General features: G+C 37.0%; 1 protein-coding gene across 1 annotated transcript in view; it reads left to right on the top strand.

Moving 5' to 3' along the window:
- ADCY8 (adenylate cyclase 8) overlaps positions 1-19,214 on the top strand; it is a 116,772-nt gene that overhangs the window by 27,356 nt on the left and 70,202 nt on the right. Inside the window, 1 exon segment of the mRNA XM_041407573.1 lies at positions 2,891-3,040. Within this exon segment, the coding sequence (XP_041263507.1) occupies positions 2,891-3,040 (150 nt within the window).

Raw genomic sequence — 19,214 nt, 5'->3', positions numbered from 1 at the left:
TCCCTACTGTGTGAGCAATGATTATTTTCAGGTCAGTCAAAAAGATATGAAACATTGTACATCTTTGAAAATAGAGTCTGTCCTGGATTGCAGCCTTGATGGTTGTAGAAAATCCTCCAAGACTTCTGAAATTGGCCCCAGTAAGCTCTAGAAAAAAAGGAGCAGCAATGAAAGACTCAAGTCTTACATGTCTTTTTTGTTCTTTTATTAACAAGAGCCCCAGATTAGTATGCCTTGCAAGTCATAATGCTTCACTCTTTGGAATGGTTTCAATCAGGCTACCATGTGTCAGGAAAGCTGATTCTGCCCCTGCATAAGCTGTTGTTTTACCTGTAACATGTTTTCCATTATTCCCTTTGTCCAAATCAAATTATGTACCCATGAAATTTAATTGAAAGTCAAATTCCAGTGCATTTGCTCTAAGGAGATCTGCTGAAGTGAGTGGAACAAGTCCTGAGCATTAGCAGAGATGGGTGACTGAACTGGGCTCATGAGGAAATTGCAAATGACTTTGCAAGCAAAGGAGGCCACCTTGTCACTGCTTTCACTGTTGAAATGCATTTTTCAGATGTTCTGGAGGAATTTTTTTTTTTCACCCTCTACTCTAACCTTCCTAGTATGTGTGAAAATACAGTCCAGGTCAAAGTTAAAAGTCAGTCAAAAAGGTTTGAAAAGTTGACTCCTCCAACTTCCCACAGGTGATTTCAGTTGTCCTGCTGAACAATTCAGTTCTGAACTAGTTCTGATTGAGAGTCTTAATCTCATGTCAGTTCATCATACACCTCTTAGTAGCTTGCACCAGAAAGGAGTTATTTCATAGAAAAATTACTGCCTTCTCTAATTTATCTTGGAGCAAAGGCAGAGAGTGTCTGGGGGAAGCTGGTCTAGGGCAGCATGTCTCCAGTAAAATAGGGTATGGTAGACAACAGGAAAAAAGCAGAAAGTGAAAAGAGAGAACAGTGATACATGCAGAGTGACTAAAGAGCCTCAAATTCCTCCCTTTTAAAAAGTAAAAGTAAGGGGTTATGTTTTAAGTCAGTAAAATCAGGAACAGTGATGAGCTAATTAATAGGAAATGGTTACTCACTGTTTATAAACATGATGCAGCACTCAAAGAAATGATAAAATTGAATTAAAGGAAACAAAAAGAAGCATTTCTATCATAAAGGACCTAATTAAATTGTTAAAAATCTTTATTATTGAGTGACATAGGAGCCAAATGGACTATTAACTTGATAAAGGGATCAGGAAAACTTGTGCAGGTGCACTGAGTATACCACCTCCAGCTTAGAGGATCCTGGAAGACAGGGAAATGCAAGGATCATACTAATCATGCGCTACTTCTCACAAGCCTTGTGTAGACATCTACTTCTGGAAAAGGTTAAACAAAACTTCATCTGGAGCCAGGATATGCATTATTATTTAATCATGGACATAAATTGCAAATTAATTCCCTGTACCATACCAGAACAATATTCCAGATTCAGAAATATGGGAATATATAAAGCCGAAGTTTCTGCCAGATGCTTTTGGTCTGATATCAGATCTCACTTTCAAACCCACATGACTGTGGGAAGTGGGACCTTCAGATCTGAGTCAAAGCATCACAATGAGATCAGGGAGTCCTCTAATAGGACAAACAACACTTGGATTTTTGGAAAACTGATTATTAGAGGATAGTAAAAAAAATACAATGTCTGTCCCAAAATGTTCTGCCATCACAGATTGCTGGAGTGTTCAAGACTGTTTTGACAAAACATCACTGAATGCTTGCTGTACTTTTATATACATTATCTACTGTTTTATCCTTCTACTCCTGCCTGAGCACTCTCTGTTTTCCACCACCAGAAAAAATATCCTGAATGATGAACACTTGGTCTCCCTTGCTGTGGTTGTTCTGATGTTGTTATGATCCTGTAGGTATCACCCATAGCTATCAAAGCCTTTGAAATCTCAACTAATAACAAGGACAAGATATTGGATAAAGGTACTGAGGCTGCAGAAATTTTTCCTGTCTCTAGTGCAGTCAAATGTTACCAGTTTCTTTCTTACTTTCCCAATCAATCCTCGCTTCAATGGTGTTGATGTGCCCTGCCTTAAAAACATGCAGAGCACAAAGAAAGGTCAATGACAGATAAATAATCCACTGAAATTTACACTGCCCAAGGATCCACTCCCATTTGGCTTTCCTGAGTTCATATGGAAAAGGAAGAAGCTGTGACACAGCTTCTACAAGGAAAAGCAGTTCAGCTCTTGCGTAGACTTCAGCAAAGAAAATGTCTGTGTACACAGGCACTGGCTGTGCAAGAATTTGCTTATCCTTTCAGCTTCCCCTGTTGAATGGTTCAGAATTCAGATTGTGTAAATCTGTGCTTTGGCATCAGCTGAAAATGAATGTATTTTATTTGGTTGCTATAATAACTATTGTCTCTGATATTAATAATTAAATAACTATTATCACTGATAACTATTATCACTGATATTAATTGATAGCTAACTGATATTCTTTGTTTTCCTTAATATGGCTTGCTTCCCAAACTAAAGCCATGGAGCAAATCACAAAGTTTCTCTTGCAGAAGAGGCAGTGCAAAAACAAATTGTTAATTACATATGTAATCATTCCTGGCTAGAGCTCTGTGAGTCAATTTTTGGAAACATAATTTGTGGTTCAACCAGAGTTTAATGCCCCCAAATATTGCATATCTCATCCTCAAGGCAGAGACAACTTACAAAGTTGATGTCTCTACTTAAGATCCAAGACATTCTTTTATGCAAACTTTCCTAACTGCTATTTTTGCAGCCTACAAAGCTGTCTTCATCTCTTTCATTTCTTTAAACAGATATTTTTGCTTCTCCTGTCTAATCAAATCCTGTTTGTTGTTCATTGCAGATTGCAGCTCAGGCAGTGTTATTTATGTGTATGAACACTGCAGGAATCTTCATTAGCTACCTATCAGACAGAGCACAACGCCAAGCCTTCCTGGAGACCAGGAGATGTGTGGAGGCCAGGCTGAGACTAGAGACAGAAAACCAGCGACAGGTATGGTCCCAGGAAAAACATTCCTGGTTTTGTATTAACTGCTATTGATAGTTGGACAAGACCAGGCTTTTGCAGCCTTGCTGGCTCCAGTGTGATACTGCCTGATTTGTGCAGGTTAGGTGAGTTTTATGCTGCTGCTGTGCTGGTGTGTATTGAGTTGATGTGGCATCTGAAAGATTTCCCCTAGGAAACAGGATGAAAAGAATGGCTGCTCATCATCCTTTCCCACAGAAGAGGCCATCAAATGAAACAGCACCTGGCAGGTGTTTAAAAATGCTACTTTACACAAGAGGGGTTAAGCGTCACGTTTCAGAGTGCTGTAGATATTAAAATATGCATTACTCAAGTGAAAGATACTCCAGAACCATCTGGATGCCATCCTGTGCCATGTGCTCTGGAATGGCTCTTCCTGAGCAGAGAGGCTGGACCAGGTGACACTCTGTGGTCTCTTCCAATCTGACTGCTTCTGTGAGTCTTTCAAAACTAAACAAGTTCATGGAACTGAAGTCTATCTAGGTAGAGAAAATAGTAAAGTATCCCTTCAGACTCAAAAATGTTTTTTTGCAGATGCAGCAAAGTATCACTGTTCTGTTTCTCTGTTCTTAAACTCTTGAAAAATAAACCTGCAGCCACTGTGTGCAATAGCACACTGGGTTAGGTGTACTTTTGATCTGAACAGATATGGTTAATCTTAGGTAATCATCTCTTGTGATCCAAAATAAGTACTGAATAAAAAGAAGTTTGCTGCTTATTATTTTGCACCAAGGGAGCAGCAGCCATATCACATATGTTACATTGCTGTATCATTCTAAGACGAATTTAGCCTTTCATTTTGCCTTGCTGTATAAATATGTATATGGCTTCTTAAATTTATTTCATTTTCCCCCTGAAAGTCATGCAGAGTTCTAGGAAGACGTCTTACTTTGGACTTTACTGACTCAGTACATATGGCTGTGTTGAGTAATGCCAGGTATCTCTGCCAGAACATCTCTGCAGCCATTGGTGACTGAAAAGACTTTGAGGGATATCATCTAGGATGCTCTGGTTTTGTTTTTTTTAACTGCAGGTTCATATTTTCATGTCTTTTGAGGATTTTGGGGTATTTGGGTTTTTTCCTTTTCCTTCTTGCCTTATTTTTCAGAAACCATGATTTTGTAAGCTTTACTTTGACCATAGTTTTCTAGAGTTCATTGTAAAAAACTTTATATCACTAACAAAATGTTTCCTTGTTCCATAATATTCTGAGGTTTTCCCATTAGAATTATTTTATCCTCTCATGTAAAATGAAGGTAGTACAAAGAAAAATATTTGGGAAATCAAATTTTGCTGAACTTGTATTATCTAACAGGAAAATGAAAACAGATAGTTTCCATTTGGGCAGTCAGATTTTTTTTTTTTTTTAACTTTTTGGAAAGGGCGGAAGTAGTGGTTGGATCAGAAATATTTGTTTTTATTAAGTCAGGTTCACAGTTCAGCTGCGAATTTTATCTTGGCCCTGTGTTTTGCAAGGTTTCAGGGCTGTGTTATTCCCTGAGGGCAGAACTTCAGGTAACTGAAGTAATCTCAGTTACCTCACTGCAGCTGAGATTCACCTATAACCAAACAAAGAAGAGTGTCACAGGCATCATATGACTGGAAATGCATAAGGGGAACTGTGCTTGGGCCAAGGAAAATCCCCACAGGAGAATAATACAGACAAAAGGACAGCAAATGAAAGATCTCTTAAACTTAATTCATAATAAACTAGCTCAAATTTTGAAATATGATTTTAGTATATAAAACCAAAACATTTTTAAATATTTCTGATTAATTTGCTTGGAACTTTGTAATTTTGTTATTATGTGCACCACTACATATGGAAATATTTAATAAACATTTCAGCTTTTCATTTGTATTTGGAGCAGCAACATTAAAAAAATATTCCAATACTGGAACATCTTGAGGAATGGTGAGACTGTTTCCCTCACCATTCTAGTTTTTCTATTTATTTCTGGGGTAGCATCTCATTTAAGCAATTTTTAAACCTATCTACTTTAAAAAGACTGACAAGGTCACATTTTAGGTGACCACTTTTTTAGCAGCTTGTTCATGCTCACTTAATGAATACACAGGCATTAATTCAGTGACTGCTAGCATTTTTCTATCTTGAGGAAAAATATTGCATGATAAATGGTATCTATAGTTCAGATTAATGTAAAAAAAACTTATTTCCTGTTAATCAAATTTTAAAAAGTAAGGATTAAAGTTTACTAAATTAATTCCATTACTTTAATTTCCTATGAAGGGGGAAAAAGGTGGTAAAAAAGTGTGCAGAATGATAGCTGTGATATGGCTTCTAAAAATTTCTAGAAATATTGTTGATGAACTAAAATTTGCAAGGAAAATAGAGGAATTATTATTTGTGTAATTCTTGCAGACAATAATTCCAGGGATTCCAAATTTATTCCACTTCATTTTATTTTCCTTTCACTTGCCATAAACTGTTTAAACTAAAGGGTACTTACAGCAAGGGCAAGGTTTTTGTTACTTTCAGTGGTGGTATTGCTACTTTTTATAGTAGTGGATGACTTAATTTAAATCTCTTGAGGCTTCTTTCATCACCACACATCTTCTGCTTCTTCAACTGAAAGTAATAGAAAATTAATATTTATTGACATGTTGTATGTATGGTATGTGACATGAAGTGTGACAGCTCACCAAAAAGATCCTGTAAGGTCCATTTTTTTCTTTATTTAAATCAGAAGACCAGTAAAATTAAAGTAAGAACAAAACAATATAAGTTTTAAACTGCAACAAGGAGTGGTGTGGTTGTCCATAAACAATTACAAAACGAGGCTCCAATTTTATGTAATCATGGAAGTTATATAAATGATTCAGATATACTTCTATTCATTATTGTGTATTGTTAAAACCAAGAAATTAAGTTTCTGCTCTCCCAAAATGACCCTTCCAATTTCTCAATATCTCTTGGATTCATAATCTCTAATCTTCTGTCATTTTAACAATGATAAATGCTACTGCTCTCATTATGCAGTATTGTGTAATGCCTAAAAGAGCCAGTCATAGAAAGTCACCCAATTGTGAGACAAACATTTTATAATCTGTGTTTTGGAGAAAGGCAAGAGGTGCCATTAGAAATGTGGAGGTGTACAAGGAAACAATGATGGTGACAAGGAAGGATCTCATTGTCAGAGGTTTTTAAGGATCCTCTAATGAGTATATGTAGATTTTCTGGAATACAAATATAAACTTTCTACTGTGTCAGCTTCTGCTACTGGTGAAAAACAAGAGATTTTTCTGTATTTCCAGATACATTTAGTGTATATGATCTTTTTTTTTTTTTTTTCCAGTGGAAGCAGCTTAATTTATTCACTTGCAACCATTGCATAACGAGTGATGAAAATAGGAGGTGAAATCACCAAAATCCCACTAGGGACGAATAAACATTTTTGTTGTTGTTCATGTTACTCTAACCTGAAATTTGGATGTCATGTGTTTTCCAGATGCCATTAGCTTCCAGCAGTGTCTCCCTTTGTAGATTTTCAGGGTTCAAGAATTCCTCAAACTATTTCATTTTTGCTGTGAAGTTTTCCAGTTTGACAGTCAAAGCCCTTGTGTTGTTCAGAAATGTCTGGGCCTATGGTCTCTGTAAATCTGAATTAGCTCCATAGGCTCATTTTCCACTGAAAATATCTTCAGGTGCAAGTTCAGCTTTTACACCAATTGCAATCCATTCAGTGACTGTACAGGAAGGAGGAGAATGCAGTACAGACCTGGACAATGCAAAAGGCTTTGTGGAGCCTGCCTGATCCAGGGCACCATGACTCCAGTTTTGAAGTGTCTGTTTCCAAAAGTCTACATACAATGAAGCTCCTACATCTTTTTTCATTCTGCCTCCCCCATCTCCATTTACTCTGCACAAGACTTGTAGACAAAATTTTCTGAACTGTTTCAGAAAGTGAGGACTTTCAGGTGTATTTTCACATCATCAAGGATCTGATTTTCTATTGTTATCCGTTTATTTTTTAGCACCTGGTATAGTTAAAAGTATATATTAGCATTTTCAATTGCAATGAATTTCCTAATTCTAATTACTCTATTATGAAAATGAGTAGCAGTGTGGCTACAAAGGAGAATTACTCCAGCAGTCATTGCTAATGATGTTTATGCACTTACCTGTATGGCATTGTCTGTGTGACCCCATTTGGAAATCCCAGCACCCTGTGAAACTGAGGGAACATCTGTGCCTACTTATTTCCCAATTTTCATTGAAAAATGGAAATTTTTGTGAAAATCTAAAACATTTCAGAGCTTGACATAGTTAAAGGAGTTGATGAGAACCTGAAAGACTTTATCATCAAAAGATTAAAATATCATAGAAACAAGCTGCAGGACGCAGCACAGACAAATGTGTTGTAAAACCAGCCTCTGTGTAGCAGTTATTGATAAAATAATGAATTTAAATATTTTCTAATGAACTGTAGTTAGTGGCATGTTCTTAAGAAATGTATTTATATCAAGCAGCCAAATATGGCTGCCAAAAATGTCCTCTGATTTTGTTTTCAAAACATTGCAATTATGAATAAAAAACAAACATGAGTCTCTCAGTTTTTATAAATCCATTTTATTTCAACAATATCATAGCTTGCTACCACCTGTTTGAGATTTTGATTTAATACTTTCATTTGATATCAAAAATGTTGACAACCAGTACTATACTTTGTTAATGAACACTTCAAAGACACTGTCTTTGTTTTTAGCTTGATTTTGTTGTAAGGACACAGCAGGTAATTCTGCTTTCATCATATCTGGGCAATGAAAATAGATAGTCTAACTCACTTTCTTAATTAGCTACTGAAAACCCTTCAAAACCAATGAGTATGTAATTTCCCTCATTGTGAAAATGCTGTGAAATATCCTTAATGAAGAGCAGAAACCTGCACTAAATTTCTTTTTCATTTCTATTTCTCGGGATACAAAATCCCTAAGCTTTAAATGAATGAACTATTAAATCCAGACACATATTGACACGATGGCTTTATGTAGAATTGCTTTCAATATATATCAGGTGTTCTCACCTGCTCTTTCTCCAGTCTTTACTTGAAATTTGCATAACATTTTAAACCCCGAAATACTACTATTTAGTTATAAAGAGTCTCTCAGATAACTTTGTCATGCTGCCTTTTCCTGCACCCCACATACATATGTCAAGATATACATATCTGAAAACAATTATTGTGTAGTGCAGTCAGGAATATTGTTGTGAAATAAAAATTATGCAGGAATATTTGACTAACTGAAGCTGCAAATGAAGCCTTAAATGGACTAGACAGGGAAAATCATAAAAGTTAAATAGCTAAAGTTATTACAGCTACAAGACTATAAAAAACAGTCCAGCCCTTACCCCTTCTCTTGTAATAAGATCACAACATTGCAGGACAGAAATTCACAGAAAACGTGTTTAGTCATAATTAGAAACTTCCCTGGTGTCATGACCACACTCCAAAACTGCTCTAGACCAGAGACACTAATGAAGCCTGGACAAAGCAGTAGGAAAACATGGATGGGAGGCTGCTTTCAAACTGAGCAAAGCTGTTAAACTGTATCTTACTAACATGAATAACCTGGGGTCCGGACTAATGTTTAGAAAACCCAATACATATCCTCTCTGAAACATTTTGTTTGCATTATTTCTAGCAGAGCACCTAATATCATTTTATATGAAAGTTGTTTGAGATCAGAGGGGAAAACAGTCCATGTCTGTTAGACTTTTACATTCATCCTCTGGAGAGGTGTTCATTCGTGCTCTCAGTGTAGCAGGTTATGCATCATTCATGAAGAGAAAACTCTACCTCAGCCTCTCGCCAGCAAGGCTGCTCAGCTCTTGCTGTGGCAAACAATTGGGAGGGAGTGAACTCAAAGCAGAAACAAATCCTCCAGGTTCTAAGTCTTGACAAACCAAATGGAGAAAATTATTCTAATTTTAGCACTACATTTGTGTAGTTTCAGGGCAGATACCTAGTTCTAGAAGTTGCTAAAGCCACACCACATTAGTCTTTTTAGTTGTACAGTTTAAATCCCTCTGCAAGACAGTCCTCAGCAAGCAGGCTGATTTCTCTGCAGAAATAATTTCCAATTCCATCGAGAGAAGGTCCTCTTATGTGAAAATAAGGGCCCTTCTTAACATCTTCCTTAATTCATATGGAAGTGTTCTTGGGCATCTCACACACTGGCAGGGGAATTGGAGCTGAAGGCTGGAGGCAGGAAGGTAGGTGGGGAGCAAGCACTGCCTGCTTCCAATCTTGCAAGGAGCATTCAGGCCAGAAGGTCCAGGCTGGTATCAAACCTGATCCACTGGGCTCCTAGGGATGCTTCCCATCAAGGTAGGACAAAGATGGGTGTCTGCAAGTTTTAATTATGGATTGAGTCAGACCAGTGAGGAGAAAGAAGAAAACCTTTTCTACATGAAATGGTGTAATGAGAAGAGTCCCCTAAGAGAATACCCCCCAGACAATTCCTCCCTGCAAGTCCTGCCAGTGGCTTACTGAGCACCTACATTCCAGGTAATCTCTTTCTCATAGGGGATTCCACAAATCCAATTAAAGCTCATTTTGAAAGTCAAAACAGTTTGGATATTGTTTCATTTGATTTGCATAAAGTATTAGAGCTCACCACCTGAAAGGACCATTTGTCCAGGTGAGAAGAGGATAGTTTTGTTTTCTAGGTATTATCACACATTCTATCTTTCTAGTATGGGTATCAGGGCTAGAAAATGAGAAGGTAGCCCTTAGTCTTCAGAATAATCTGCTGTTGGCATATTTAGTCTCTTCTGCCTGAGATCTTTGGAAAAGCTATAATCCTGCCTTAATCTCTTTTTGCATTAAAAAACCTCCTCTGTTTGACCATTTGTTTCCTTCTACCGCTACTTCCAGAGGATTTTTTTTTCACACTTTCCCTTGCAACAATCTCTGTTTCCCATGGCTTTAAGAAGCTCTCTGCAGATTGATGAACTCTAGTTTGTTTTTTGTTTTTATTTTTTTAACTTTTTTAAGCAGCTTACATGTTATGTAGGTTTCATCAAGCTCTCACAAAGCTAGAATTTAATCAACTGTCAGTACTTCACAACCTCTAAAATAAAAGCAGATTGGACTGGGATTGGAACAGACATTTTAAGAGGGTTAAGCACCATGAATCTGTATATATATATATATACATACATATGTATGTACATATATGTATATATATATATGTGTGTGTGTGCATGCGTGTATATATAGTGGTGATAAGAATATTAAAATCTCTCTAAATTGGTATGAGGGTAAAGTTCAGATTTAGTTTAAAAAATAAAAGAATAATCTTAATTTTAGAGAGCACACGGTCTTTATAAAAATAGTGCTTCATATTTTAAAATTATGATCACAATAACTGAGCCTTTATTTTTAAAGGCCAGACAATAAACTCACAATTTAAAAAGAAAACCTATATAAACCTCTAGTTAGATATTACATTTTGGGCTTTTATTTCCACTTGACAGAAGCCAATTTGTTAACTATGATGTTCTAAGTAAAGCTTCACATTTGTCCAGACTTTCTTTCATCTTAGCACTTTTCTCTAAAGAACCATAGTCCCCACAGAATTTTTTTCTTCATGCTGATCCATCAGCACTTAGATGATCAAGCTCTAAGTATAACATACTAGTTAATCCAACAAAAAAAGGAACGTGAAAAATTTATATTGTTTTTTATAATCCATTTCCATATTCTGATTTACTGGGTGACCTGTTTTCTAAATCAAATAACAGACTTTTCTTCCTTATTGTTGGCAGGAAGAAATATTTACATGCACTTATGATTCTGTAGATACCAGTATATATATTTACTACACCTTCCCTCAAACCCCCCCATTACTGAACCCATTTGCAGTAGAAATCCAGAGACTGCAAAGTAAGATTTTATACGTAGTACCCTCACATCCACTGCTGGTGTTTGTTTCTTGTCATCAAAGCATAACTTCCACATTTTTCTGTCAAGTAAAAATCTAAGGTAAAATCAGTACAAAAACTATCTGCTGCCTTCTCTTCCATTCCTTGCAAATCCAGAGTTGTCATATGGGCTCAAGCAGAATAATGAGATTTATAGTCAGTGACAGAGAGAGAGTGGTCAGATGCTGAATTCATATAAGGGAAAAATCCCAGTGTCAAATCTTCATGCATAGTAGCTTTCCCTAGAAAAAATTAGTGCGAAGAAAACCTCCTTCCTAGTAGATGGATTTTGGATTCACTGAGGACAAAACTCGTGGGTGGTACTCTGATCTCCAAACCAGGTTGTTCAAATGGTCAACAGAGAATGAAACTGACAGGATTTTGGTGGCTTGTGTCTCCTGTGCTCTCAGCTCTTTGCTAAAGAGAGAGGTGTCTAAAAAAAAAAAGAAAAAACAAACAAACTTTTTTCAGAGCTGCCACCAACTAGTGACCCTTACTGATGCATCAGGGAAGGGGCAAGAAATGAAATTAGTAAGGAGAATGAAATAGTTTCAGCCACCTACAGTGATGAGACTTCTACCAGCTCGGCTGTCACACATTCCTCTTGGCTTAATAAAGAACTCCAAGCTCCAAATTAATGAAGTTAGTGCCTCTGCTCTGAATTTCTCATTCAGGATCAGAACTGTTAGCGTTCTAAGAAACTTCCTTTAGTGCCCTAAAAGGACTGTAGGAAGACTCTAAAATTAATGTCCTTACAAGACACTTAATTAATAGAGGGACTCTGTAGTCCAGGTAATGGTTTGAAATCATATAACCATAAGCAATACCAATTCCAAGATAAACAGAGTCAAGTTACTGATGCCATTACTGAGATAATTTAAGGTAAGACAGAATATTTGGATAAACATTTATAAATAGGCTAATGGTCCTTCATATGGATGCCTTTTGGATATTCTCTTATATGTTCTCAATATGTATTATTCACATATATATTTGTAACTCTGTCACCTGTTGTATTAGTAGCTAGTTTTCCCAGTACTTTCCCATGGCCTTTCCCTGAGCAGAAAGACAAAACTCCAGAGCTCCAAGGCCCAGGAGGTAGAAGGTTCTGTGCCATCTTCGTTCTTCCTGGGAATCAAGGCTGAGAACAACTCATTGAGATCCATTCTCATGGACAAAGTACAGCTAGTGCTGAAGGAGGGGCTCCAGAGAAGGGGTTTGACCTGTGGGGAAATGGCATCATCCCTTGTCCTCCTGATTGGTGCTTTTTATCAATTATGCTAATTTCCTAAAACCTATGAATGTGTACTCATCCCTGTAGGAGTGGGCTTTTGTGGACACCTTTCCACAACTGCCCCTGAAAGCCTTCATTAAAGATCTCCTTTTATATTACCTCCTTACTAAAATTATGTCGAGTTTCATTTCCAGATTAGGAAAAAGGCAACAATATCAACAGTATTCAACTTCCCATCTACAAGCCTATTCAAAGGGGGTTGATTTTCAGGAGGTGGCTACTTCTCCTGACTACTGAAAGGAAGTTTTAGCCTGCTTGTTCTGTTTAGTACTGGAATCTTGTAATTCTCTGACAAGGTGCATCCCTTGTTTTGACCAGAAAATATGACCTTTTGGCTCTTATTCATCTTGGTGTCTGCAGTGATTTAGTCATGAAAAGCTGAACAATAAAAGGCACAAAATCTTTCTTTATGATATTTTCTATGTCATTAGCTGCCATGAGTACTCCTGACAGATGTGTATTTTGCTAAAGTTGTCTAGAAATTTTCAAAACAGCTCAAAAAACATAACAAAATGGAAAAAGAGACATGTAAATCAATAGAAAAAAGAATAAGTACAGAAGAATTAAATGAAGACTTAACAGCAGATAAGTCAAAGCTGCTCCAGAGAAACACAGCACAATAAGCATTAAAGTCAGATGGTGCCATTCTGATATTTTAGAACAAATTTGAATTGTAGGAGCTGTTTTATAATCATTTTCTGTCCCAGTAAAATTAAGAAAACTTAACATTATGCTTTTATGAAATCAGTGTTGTGTCTATCTCTCCTATTCTTTAACTCTGACTCTGGCCTTCCTTGCAAACTAACTGAAATTTATGGAATGTACCAGAAGATAGTACAAAGCTTTTTGTCAAAATATGGGTCTTATTTCCATATAAATATTTTTCTTCTGAATATTTGTCTTCTGCACTATTGTTTAATAAAGAATAAATTTAAAAAATCATCATGCTATTTGGAAAAAAACAAAATTAAAAATAGAAAATATGCCTTTCCATTATTAGATGAGTCTAATGGGTTACTCGGAGCTGGAGAGTATCACTTGCTCAGCTCAGGGATCCCCAACAATAAGTAGGACATTGACCTCTTGGAGGAAATCTAGACAGTCAGGAAGATGATCAGAGAGCTGGGACACTTCTCCTATTAAGAAAGGTGGAGAAATTTTAAATTTTTCAGTCTGGGGAAAAGAAGCCCACAGGGAAACCTTATACAATCTCCCAGTGACTAAAAGGGCTACAAGAGGGATGGAGAAGGACTTTTGACAAGGGCATACAGTGGTAGGACAAGGGGCAATGGTTTCAAACTGAAAGAGAGTAGGTTGAGATTGTTATTAGGAAGAAATTCCTGACTGTGAGGGTGGTGAGGCACAGGAACAGGTTGCACAGGGAAGTCGTGGCTGCCCTTTGACTGGAAGTTGGATGAGACTTTCAGCAACTTGGTCCAGAGGAAGGTTCTCCTGCCCATGGCCAGGAGATGGTAACTGACTGATCTTGAACATATGTTACAATTCAAATTATTGCATGATTTTGTGATAAATGTTCATGTCTACAAGGTAAGTCAGTAATACAAATTGTTTTGTAACTCACGCTTTTCACCACTCATCTTTCTAACATGGTTGGGTTTCACAATAAAATGTAAATCTAACATGTTCTTCATTCAGGAGATAAAAATCAGATATAAGGGTTCAGAGGACCTGGAATTATTAACAATTGCGTGTATTCAATACAGACACTTAATTTGAGAGAACTTAATCTGAGACCTGTAGATCCTACTGCCTAAGTTAAAACACAACTCAAACAAACAAAGCGCTATTAGGAGATTGTTTCATGATGCACTCCCACCCACTTCCGCGCAAGTTATTGGTGCTCATGTGGCCTTAAGATAAGATGGTTCATTGTACCTGTGCCATAGTGTAATTACTGCCTGCAGTTAGCATTTAGCTTCATGATCAACTGTGTTACTTCTAAAAATTTTTTTGAAGTATTTTTGTAAATATTTTGAAGAGGAATATTTTTTTTTTATTAAATAAATCTGCATCAGCAATAACAAGTATCATCCAAAAAAAAAAAGAAAAAAGAAAGACAGGGAGTGTTGTTCTACCAATTCCCAGCATGTTACAGGATGAGCTACATATTTATGAAGCCAAAATTATACTGGGAAGGCATAAAAACCCAAACTGGCAGCCCTGGAATCATCCTTCTACATCTCAGGAACTGAAGGGTAAGGAGGCACTAAGATTGTGATCTCCTTACACGGCCAACAGGGCAATAAAAAAGACACCTCCTTTTATATCTGGCAGTAGACTATTAGTCATCACACCCTGCCAAGATTTTGTAATGTGGCTTCAGGTATTGAATCATCAAACCATTCCCTATCCAGCTAAAACAAAGGGCCAGCAGTACTTTGCAGTTCCTCCCTTCAGCCTGTGCTATGTATATTGTTTTATGCTGGTTTGGAAAACAGCACAGAGGAAACAATTGAATAGCATGTCCTTCCTACAATTATGTGGAAATAGCTTTTTCCTACTTTCATTGCCACAAACTTTGCAACGTCTCATTAGACACTTTCATGAAGGGTTCACTTTCATTCACTCTCATAAATACTGGGTTATCAGTTTGATTGAGATTCTAGATATGTTTCATAGACAAAAGCTAAACAAAAGGAGACTCCAAGACCTTCTGCATGATCTGGCCTTGTTTCTCTTTGAAAGCAGCAGATTCCTAAATGGAGCATGTGGCCAAGAATGGGATAATTTGGGATAATATTTGTTGGAATTAAAATAAAACAAAGTTGATATTGCTCATAGCAAACATTGCAGAAATAAGTAGTAAAAGCTAAAGGCAGCCTCATAACCCCACAAGTCTGAATGAATTGGGTACTGCTGTTATTTCAGTAATTTTTAATTAACTCCCATTGTCTTGATGAGACACAAGAAAGAACAGCCACAAATAGACTGTCCATTGTACTCTTAGTAAGCACAAAGGAATTTCTCTTCAGAGCAGTTCATCATAATGAGAGGTGCTAATTTCTGTTTTCTAGAATGGCACCTACAATAATTACATCTATTCTGAACATGGTCAGATTTTCAGTACAAAACAATACAATTTTTATTGACATTTCTTAAATATAATAAAAGCTCATGTACTCCAGAAAGATTAAAACTACTCCTGCTCTGAATGGCCCTTTTCACATCCTATTAAGTTCAGTGTTTAAGACAATAAAGCACCTCTGATATTAATTGTAAATGTTGTTAAAGATAAGCTTGATGGTTCTGGAAAAATGATTCTTAAAAATCAAGATGAAAAATGTTAAACAGTTTCTCGAGAGCATCTATGGTTAAACACTTCTGGAGTACACCCACTCCAATTTTTCACAAGTGTCTTGGGAATAGCCATAACCAGCATGATTCCAAGCCCAGACTTACTCCCACTTCTCTGTAGGCTCCCCCTTTTAATGATACATGCAGAAGAAGAACTTCTTCCTGAACTCACCTGTCAGTCAAGAGGGGTTTTTCTTGCCTTGGCAAAGCCATCCCCAATAAAAATTATGAGGAACAAAAAAAGTCTGAACCATTTAAGTGGAGCTGGTGCATGGAGCCTTTGCAGACAGCAGACCCTGCAGCGGTGATTCCCTTGCATGACCTGCAGAGAAACCTCAAGGAGTTTGACCTTTCTCTTAGCAATTTCCTCCAGATCCCAAATTGCTTGTAGATGTTTTGTGCTTGTTGAAGTTTTGGTCTCTTTGATCAGCCCAAGTGGAAAGGTCTCTCATTTCTATTCACAAGACTGAGGCCTTATGCACTGGTTAGCTGACTGCTCTCAAAAACGGCAGCAAAAGTCATTATTTATTCATCAGGGACATGTCCCACTTCTCCATGAATGTGCCTTCCTGTGTTTGTGCAGTTGCAAGCACTGGTACCCTCTGATTTCAGTACAAGCGACCCAAGGGATCAGTGCATGCAGACCACAGCAAAGCTGTACAATAAAGAATGATTATTGCAGATCATTAAGACAGTAAATGGGCCTTAGAGGCAGTCAATGTTAAATTGCAGTCTAGGGACTTTAAGTAGATGTGGGTGACTCATGAAGTTAATTTCCTTATCATTGCAGGATTTGTTTCACTGTTGCTAACTTTTCCTGAAGGAGTAGATTGGGTAGGAGTCAGCTCCATATTTGACACCTCCTAAACTAAGTGACTACACACTCTTTACATCTATGAGCTTCTACTACTGTGGACTGAGATCTAGTCAAAACAGGCAACAGAACCCAAAGAGACCTACAGTGACACCAAAGACGTCATGAGTATCTCTCCAGATTAATTGGATTATATGGAAGTTTGGGCATAAATACCTTGGAGTCAAAAATCAGGTGTCTGAATGCAGACCTGAATTCTATGATCAATTTGTTACATTTAATGATTTTTATTGGTCTTTTTTCTTTACCATAGTTATTCTTCAGGTTAAAGGTACTTTTCAAATTTATTTACTCTTAACTCTGACTGTTCCATCTTAAAGACTGGGGTTGATTCATGTCATGAAGTGTTATTAGAAGAATAGTTCACCAGCTCTTTTCTAGCATTCCTTTGTTGCTATTTTCTTTCTTGTATGTATTTACTCTTGAGCAAATATATCTCTACTCCTTTTCAAACCACTTACCACTGCTGCTTTGAATTGCTTCCACTTAGCCCACTGCTCAACTAGTAACCTTTCAAAGATTTGGGTGATGGAGTTTCCTTCACCCTAGAGTTCACAACATTTTATTAGGGCTTTCTCTGTAAGAGAAGGAAATTTTTCTCATGTGTTACCCTCCAGATCTGAAAATGCCTTCCAAAGAGATTGACTAGAAATGTGAGGAGCCTTTGATCATGTAAATAGTAAGGTACAGAGGACAATAAAAAAATGACATTTTTCTTTTGCCTGGGATTAGCTACTGCTTTCTTGTACATGACCTCCACACCTTTGTGCTGTTCTTCTCTGCCACAGTATCTAAATCTGTGAAATAGGAGCAATAGTGTTTAAGTATCTTGAAGGGGAGTTATGTGGCAAGGATCTTTATATCAAGGGAAGAGTGATATGACACTCATTCTTGAATAACTGAAAATCTTTCTTAACTGTTGGACTGAAGAAAAATTACTTGAAAGACCTCTGAAAAAGGACATATCTTGGTCCAGAGAATGCTAGAATCAGCTGTAGGAAAAGAAAGAATGGAAATGATCCACACTAGAGCCCACCTTAGTTCCCAGTTTGGAGAAGAAGCCTGGTTCAGCATCCCCACCATCCTGTCAGTGTGGTGTGATGTAAGAGTAGCTGGGCATAGCAAGGGACTGCTGACGCCCACAGAGTAAAAAGTTTTCTGTCATTTGAATGTTTCAGTACCAGAGAATTGATGGTAACAAAAGTTCCTCAAAAAGTATCTGTAGATACACACATACACAATTAAATGCTGTTTTTTCTTGCAGTGCTCTTCCTTAGCACAACATACATCATGCAGAGTAGTGACACGAGCTGTTCATGAACCTTCAGTTGTGATTCTGACAAAGGCTCATCAAACACTTCACTATTAATGGAGGAGGGCTGCTACAGAGGCAAAGTAATTAACCTCAGTTTTATGGGTCATTGAGATCTTACGTGCAGACAAGAACATTTAACTCACCTTAATGAGTAGCATGAAGGTTAAGATATCAAATGTTCTAGGCACATTTTTCTTGGCTTAGTGAACATGTGCCAAGACAACTATGTTTTATTTTAAATAAACTTTCTAGAGGCATTGCTCAATACGGTCTTAGGTAAATACAAATAAGGAATGTAAGATTTTCCTTTTGGGAAAAAAAAAAAAAGTACATTCTCTATTTAAGTCATATATGTATGAAGGAATTTTTTTTTTTTAATGATCACTTTTCATAGATTTCATAAATAGTTCAATTACAACCAGGATTTCTGTTTGATTTCTTTTTTCTATTCTTTTTTTTAAAAAAAAAAAATTATGCCAATTTGTCATCCTTCAAGGGCAAGCTAGGAAATAACATATTTCTTTTAACAGTGAAAAAATTTAGTGTTATTCTGAATGTATCTTCACAAGAAGTCATTGGACACTTTATTCTTACAACTCCCTGAAATACTGATCTAATTTGTTCAGAAGGTGGTTCTATTTTTTGTTCATATTGAGCTATGTATCTTAATAGTGAAGGAATAAGAAAATCTAAATGCATTCTATCACAGGAAGCTCAAGGACACACAATTTTAAAAATATCTCTGATGCCTAGACTATCAATCAGCAGCTCTTTGCTAGCATGACATCTTAAGAAACCATGAGATATTTGCTTGTGGAATATTTAGCTGAGGGCTAAATATTCCTGTGAAACCTGGGTTTGCAGGAGTATGAAGGACCTCCTAAGGGACTGGTTTGCTTCTTGCTATCACAAGCATCATATCCAGTGTTTACACATCAGAAGAATGAAGGATAGCAGAATTCCCAGGTGGAAAGGGTGGAAGAAAGCCAAAACAAAGCAGATGTGCTAAAATTAGAACCATCCTGTATGGGAAAACAGAAAGTCTGAGCTTGGCTATTTCCCAAAATAAAGCAGATCTCGCTGCATTATAGTTCACAGCCTGCTCTGTATCAGCCATCACTCACATAATTTTTTGTCTCTTCCTCACAACGACAGGTCTTGATTTAGCAAAGGTTTGTAGAATAGGTGGATAAATTAAATATTAGGAGATTCTCAGTTCTCTCATATTCTGTCAGCATGTTTTGCAGAAGGAGTGCCTTTTTGGAGAGGGGTGTAACACTCCAGTGCTCCAGTGCAGCTTTTGGCAGATTTTGTTCCCCCCTGTTAAACAAACAAACAGTTCACCTCAGCTGGTGCTGCCATCCAGACAAATGGAGGTGTTTATCCACAACATGT

Source organism: Onychostruthus taczanowskii, unplaced genomic scaffold, assembly GCF_017590055.1.
Source record: "Onychostruthus taczanowskii isolate IOZ18803 unplaced genomic scaffold, ASM1759005v1 scaffold27, whole genome shotgun sequence".
In the NCBI taxonomy this organism is placed as follows: Eukaryota; Metazoa; Chordata; class Aves; order Passeriformes; family Passeridae; genus Onychostruthus; species Onychostruthus taczanowskii.
Note: the sequence above shows the minus strand (reverse complement) of the source record. Positions and strands in the feature narration are given on the sequence as shown.